At 35.2% G+C, this 6,633-nt stretch overlaps 2 protein-coding genes across 2 annotated transcripts in view; both read left to right on the top strand.

Annotated features, from left to right (window-relative positions):
• CBG21819 overlaps positions 1-1,477 on the top strand; it is a gene marked incomplete at both ends in the record, with an annotated part of 4,669 nt that extends 3,192 nt beyond the window's left edge. The window contains one exon of the mRNA XM_002635580.1: positions 1,293-1,477. Coding sequence (XP_002635626.1) covers positions 1,293-1,477 — 185 coding nt within the window. The remainder of the gene's footprint in view (positions 1-1,292) is intronic.
• Positions 1,478-3,940: 2,463 nt separating this feature from the next.
• CBG21820 lies at positions 3,941-4,925 on the top strand (the record flags this gene model as incomplete). The annotated part of the gene is made up of 3 exons (XM_002635581.1): positions 3,941-3,987; positions 4,279-4,424; positions 4,567-4,925. The coding sequence occupies 3 exons, from the start codon at positions 3,941-3,943 to the stop codon at positions 4,923-4,925; spliced, it is 552 nt and encodes a 183-aa protein (XP_002635627.1).
• Positions 4,926-6,633: the final 1,708 nt, after the last annotated feature.

Below are 6,633 nucleotides of genomic sequence, written 5' to 3' on the forward strand. Positions count from 1 at the left end.
TATACCAAACAAAAATAGAGCTTCAATTTTGTAGCTGACAACTTTTTTGTACAATTTCATTCTGTTGAGATATGCCACGTGGAATTGTCCCTGTGCGACGGCAGAGCGCCGCCGCCGGCGGCGCGCTTCAGAAGGATGAAATTGTACAAAAAAGTTGTCAACTACAAAATTGAAGCTCTATTTTTGTTTGGTATATCTGAAAAATTTCAAATCTCTAGGACAAAATATAAAGAAGTTTTAGAGGTAATAAAAGGTTGATACCATTTTTAACTTCATAAAGTGATAGGCACATTTTGAAAAGATTTAGCGGGAATTCAAAATGTCGAAATATCCGAGCCAGACGCTTTTAAACTCCTGGTAGCTCAAAAAAGTGAAAAAAAACAAATCTGCGGAGAAATACATGTTCCAGCTGTTCCAGAGTAATTTGAGCTATCGTAGTAAGACGTCTCTAGAGACTTCTAGAGAATTCTAGAACAAATTGGATAAAAAAAGGGCCAAAAAAGTCGGAAAATCCTGATTAAAATGCTGATTACAATTAGATTAAAATCATGAAAAAGTCTCAAACGACACTCCGCTATTCCGCTTGATTTCTTGATCTACTCCAGTAAAATATGTCAGGAAAAACAAACGAAGTTGTATAGAGGAAACCCGTCATGAATTAAAAAAACATAGTAATCCTTGACGTCTTCTGAAAATCTTCTGTTTTTATTTTCTAGTTGAGAGAGAGAGAGAGAGGGAGAGAGAGAACGTCAGAAGAACATGGGGTAAGGATGTCCGGATCCGGATTTGGAGTTTATGGGAAACTTTAAATTGACGTATTTTGGGATTTTCGGATTTTGCCAGAAATAGGTTTTTTGGGATTTATAGAAAAACCTTAAAATCGAATTTAATAGAAAAAGCTATAAATCAAGAAAAAATACAATAATCTAGAATTTAACTAGAATTAGAGGATTCTTGGATTTCCGGGTTTTTCAGAATTTTCTAGAATTTTCTATATTTTTTAGTTTGAAAACTATAATCCGCTGTGCCTTTTTTTTCAAGCTCAGGAGAGACTGAGTGAGTCTATTTTCGAGAAAAAAAAGACAAAAAATAGCTATAATCGTCTCTTTTTGTTTATGACTTCCGTTTTTTTTTTGAAAATTATAGAGAGCTCGGGATTTATGGATTTTCAGACTTTCAGAATCTCAGAATCTCAGAAACTCAAAATCTCAGAATCTCAGAAACTCAAAATCTCAAAATTTCAGAATCTCCGAATTTCAGAATTTCAAAGTTTCAGAATTTCAAAATTTCAGAATTTCAGAATCTCAGAACCTCAGAATCTCAGAATCCCAGAATCTCAGAGTCTCAGAATTGCAGAATTGCAGAATCTCAGAATCTGAGAATTCCAGAACTTCAAAATCTCCGAAACTCAAAACCTCAGAATCTCAGAACCTCAAAATTTCGGAATTTCGGAACTTCAGAATCTCAGAATCTCTGAATTCTAGAAAATTGAGAGCGGAAATGTACTCAATTACATAAAAAATCATGAAATTTTTCTGGAAAAAAAATTGTTTAGAAAGAAATTTCGGCTCTTTTTTCAAACACCTTATTATGCAACCTATGTAATTACCTATGTAATTAAAAAAAAGCCTCTACAGTAATCTTACTACAGTAGGCCTTCCCACAACAGCGAATTGTTTGTTTTCTCTGGGATTAGCTGGTGTTCTCTAAATAGGCCAATTTCTGTTGTTGTTTTGTTGATCGCGTTTAAAGGTACAGACCTTTGCGCGCTCCAGGGATCCCGCCACGAAAGAGGGGAGAGAGGGGGAAGCGCCGCCCATCGGGCCTCCAGTCTACGTGTGTGTTACGTCTAGCATTCTAGCAGTCTAGCATTCTACACACCATATCCATCATAAATAAACCTGTATCATCCATAATTTTCGTTTGTAGTCTTATATTTCAGCGTAGGACTAGAGAAAACAATTTCTCCATGACACGCAGTGGAGAGGGGAATTCCCAGTACCGTACTTCCTCTACAAAAAGACCACCCAATCCGTCAACTTTCAGCTCAATCATCTCGCTTCCTATGGAAGATATCAACATTTTGTCAACTGATAAAATACTTATCATATCACCACCAATATTTTACCAGTTGACAGATTTTCGAAATCTTTTACAGAAACCGAGATAATTGAGCTCAAAATTGTCGGTTTGAATGGGGTTAGAGCAGATGAGGCACCTCCAAAAAACCATTCAAAAATCCGTGAAAATTGCAAAAACGGAAAAAAGAGAGAAAGAAAAGAAGCCCGAAATTTTCTCCAAAACGATGTGTCAATGTCTAAAACTCTGTGGGTGTATGTGTGTCAAAAATGTTACATGTAGCAAAAAAGTGCCATTTTTGAGTTGTGCCGCCGCTTTTCTCTCTCTCTCTCTCTCTCTCTCTCTCTCTCTCTCTTTCTCTTTCTCTTTCCATATAAGACGTTTAGAGATTGAGACAAAAAATCCGTGGCTCAATTTCTCCTTTTTCTCACCTACTCGGTTTTTTTTTTGCTTTTGCTACTTTCATAGGAAATGGAGAGAGAGAGAGAGAGAGAGAGAGAGAGAGAGAGAGAGAGAGAGAAAGAGAAGACGTGAAAAATATATAAAACAACAAAGATATCGGATTTCAGGGTAAAGAACCTGAAGAGGAATGAAAATCTCAAATAACTTTTCCAGATTTTTCAAAAATCGGATTTTCAGAAATTTTGGGAATCGGGAAAAATTGTAGATTTCTCACTTGAAAATGTCCTTAAAGTGTGAAATTCAAGCCTATTTCTCTCTTTTTTTAAAAGAAATTCGAGCCTCCAAAAATTTTCTTTTTGCCCAATTTTCTCACTTTTAGAGCATTTTTGAAATGGCTCTTCTTGGAGCACAAAAAGAGCCAAAAGATTGAGTTTTCAAACTTCTTTTTGTTGTCTTGGATCCCAAGGGAAAGAGCACCTAGATTTTTTTTTGAAAAATAAAGTTTGAGAACTGAGATTGATGAGATTGGACTGAATGGTCTAGAAAACCGATTTTTTTAGAAAGGTAGGCCATCGAGAGAGGTTCAGATTTATTTTGCAGTTTCAGAATTTCAGAATCTGAGAATCTGAGAATTTCAGAATTTTAGAATTTCAGAATTTCAGAATTTCAGAATTTCAGAATTTCAGAATTTCAGAATTTCAGAATTTCAGAATTTCAGAATTTCGGAATTACTGGACTTCAGAATCTCAGAATTTCAGAATTTCAGAATTTCAGAATTTCAGAATTTTAGAATTTCAGAATTTCAGAATTTCAGAATTTCAGAATTTCAGAATTTTAGAATTTCAGAATTTCAGAATCTCAGAATTTCGCAATTTCAGAATCTCAGAATTTCTGGACTTCAGAATTTCAGAATTTCAGATTTTCAGAATTTTTGAATTTCAGAATCAGAAGTTGTATAGAAGAAGACGTTCGGGAAGAAAAGTAAAAAAAAGCAAAAAAGAAAAAAAGGAGGGAGAATGATTCAGAATGCAAAAGCTTTAGAAAAAAGAAGAAAGAAAACAAAATGATGTTTGCCATGTTCCTTCTATTCTTCAAACATGGAAAAGCGGACAAAAAATATTTAGTAATGTTTCTTTTTTTCCGTACAAACATTTTACGATTTTTAGTAAGGTGGAGCAAAATAACAGTCAGAAAACATTCGTATATTTTAGAAAGTACATTTTTTGATTTTCTGAAAAAATGGAAATCGTAGTGAAAATACAAAAAATGGAGCTTAGAGTCAACAGACTTTTTAGAGATTCAGAGATTCAGAGATTCTGAAATTCTGAAATTCTGAAATTCTAAAATTCTGAAGCTCTGAAATTCTGAATTGATTCTTCAAAGTTCGAGTACTTCAGAGCACGAAAAGCAAGAAACAGGAAAAGACAGATGACAAGTGGACAGCTGACAGAAAAAAAGTATGGTGGAAAGCAAAAAAAAATCTGAGCAGCACTTTTTTGTGAGTAGGTGAGATGTGCTCATTGAGCACAAAGAAGAGAAGGGTTGGAAAGGGAAAATGAGAGATAGAGAGACATAAAAGATGGAACTTTTTTATTCTGAGTAGGGGCATCTGAAGACGTCACTTTTTCTGGAGGGGAGAGTATAACGAATTTTTGATATGGTAAAAATTGGGAAAAGATTTTTCGGATGTTTCAATTTTTGAGATTCGAATTCAAAAGTTTTCGAAAATCAAAAATTCTTAATTTTCGGAACTTGAGAATCTCAGGATATCAGAATCTCAGAACCTCAGAATTTCAGAATCTCAGAATCTCAGAATCTCAAAATCTCAGAATCTCGGAAGAACAGAGTCTCAGAATCTCAGAATCTCGGAAGTTCAGAATCTCAGAATCTCAGAATCTCAGAATCTTGGAAGATCAGAGTCTCAGAATCTCAGAACCTCGGAAGTTCAGAATCTTATAAATTCAGAATTTCAGAATCTCAGAATCTAAGAATCTAAGAATCTAAGAATCTAAGAATCTAAGAATCTAAGAATCTAAGAATCTAAGAATCTAAGAATCTAAGAATCTAAGAATCTAAGAATCTCAGAATCTCAGAATCTCAGAATCTCAGAATCTCAGAATCTCAGAATCTCAGAATCTCAGAATCTCAGAATCTCAGAATCTCAGAATCTCAGAATCTCAGAATCTCAGAATCTCAGAATCTCAGAATCTCAGAATCTCAGAATCTCAGAATCTCAGAATCTCAGAATCTCAGAATCTCAGAATCTCAGAATCTCAGAATCTCAGAATCTCAGAATCTCAGAATCTCAGAATCTCAGAATCTCAGAATCTCAGAATCTCAGAATCTCAGAATCTCAGAATCTCAGAATCTCAGAATCTCAGAATCTCAGAATCTCAGAATCTCAGAATCTCAGAATCTCAGAATCTCAGAATATCAGAATCTAAGAATCTAAGAATCTAAGAATCTAAGAATCTAAGAATCTAAGAATCTCAGAATTTTGGAAATTCAGAATCTCAAAACTTTCAAAATCTGGAAAATGAGGGAAATTTGAAAAAAAAGCACGAATGATATCTCAACTGATAAAAATATGTACATGTTAATTTAGCTGATCAGAAATTTGTTTGGGTAGAGAGAAAGAGGGACGCAGAGACAAAAGGAGACACTACAATATGCGTCAAGGCCACGCCCAGAATCTTGGCATGGTGCCAAGACCAATTTTCATATTCTGTGGTCCATAGAAATGGAGATACAGCCTACGTGATCTAAACATTTCAAAGTTTGTGTCAGCTTTTCGAAAAATCAGAAATTTTAGAAGATTCCAGGTTAACAGAATCTCAAAAATCTAAAAGAAGAATTTTCAAATCGAACATTCCCATTAAAGTCATTCAACTTCTATGGAAACCTAAAAACAGGACAACCAAAAAATCACCTGTCCCTTTAAAAAGGGAATTTGCTACTATTTTTTTTGTTCAAATTCAATGTCAAATAAAAAGGAAAAAGTTCATCCTATTGTGTTCAGTTGCCGTCCAATTCGCACTTGTCACTTTTGGGCGCGACGTTCAAATTTCAAAAATCGCGCGGTTGATGTATGTGAAATGTGTCGCTGGGGCTGCTATGTGATGTAATGTGTTAGGTCAGTGATCGGAGAGAGACCGAGAGACCCAGAGAAAAAGAGAAAACCTATCGAAAGGTTAACTCTCACTCTCTCTCTCCTTATGCAAAGACAGAAAGAGAGAGAGAGAGAGAGAGGGGGGGGGGGGGGGGGAGAATGGTACATATGCAGATGTGTGTTGTGTTGTCATTGAATGATGAATGTGGGAGAGAAGAAGGTTGGCGCCAGAATTACATACAGTTTTTGGAATGCATTTGAATTTGAAGATTCTGAGATTTTGAGATTCTGAGATTCTGAACTTCCAAGATTCTGAGATTCTGAGACTCTGTTCTTCCAAGATTCTGAGATTTTGAGATTCTGAGATTCTGAGATTCTGAAATTCTGTTCAGGATATTCAAGAAATAACAAAAAAAAATAACAAAAATGAATGGAAAGGTTATAAAATTGGAAAATTAAAAACTATTTCAAAAATACTCGGAAGCTCATAAATGAAAAAATTCCCGAAAACATAAAAAAAAAATCAATTCGAATATTCCAGCCCAAAATATTTGGGTCTGGCCCGCCTAGACAAAAAAGTGGGCGGAGCTTTAATCACTCACTCACGACATTATTGATTCTCAGAATCTCCCAAGACGTTATAAGATTTTCTTAAAATTCGGTTTCCAAAAAATCAATCAGAAAAAAAGTATTTTTTTTCAGCTATTTTCCACCAAAACTTAGCCTGATTTCAATGCGAGACTTCAGAAAAATCGAAAACTCAAAATTAGCAAAAACCACTACTATAGGAGCTCTCTCTCTCTCTCCTTATGCAAAGACAGAAAGAGAGAGAGAGAGAGAGAGGGGGGGGGGGGAGAATGGTACATATGCAGATGTGTGTTGTGTTGTCATTGAATGATGAATGTGGGAGAGAAGAAGGTTGGCGCCAGAATTACATACAGTTTTTGGAATGCATTTGAATTTGAAGATTCTGAGATTTTGAGATTCTGAGATTCTGAACTTCCAAGATTCTGAGATTCTGAGACTCTGTTCTTCCAAGATTC

This window comes from Caenorhabditis briggsae (genome assembly GCF_000004555.2).
Source record: "Caenorhabditis briggsae complete genome, chrV, whole genome shotgun sequence".
Classification (NCBI taxonomy): domain Eukaryota; kingdom Metazoa; phylum Nematoda; class Chromadorea; order Rhabditida; family Rhabditidae; genus Caenorhabditis; species Caenorhabditis briggsae.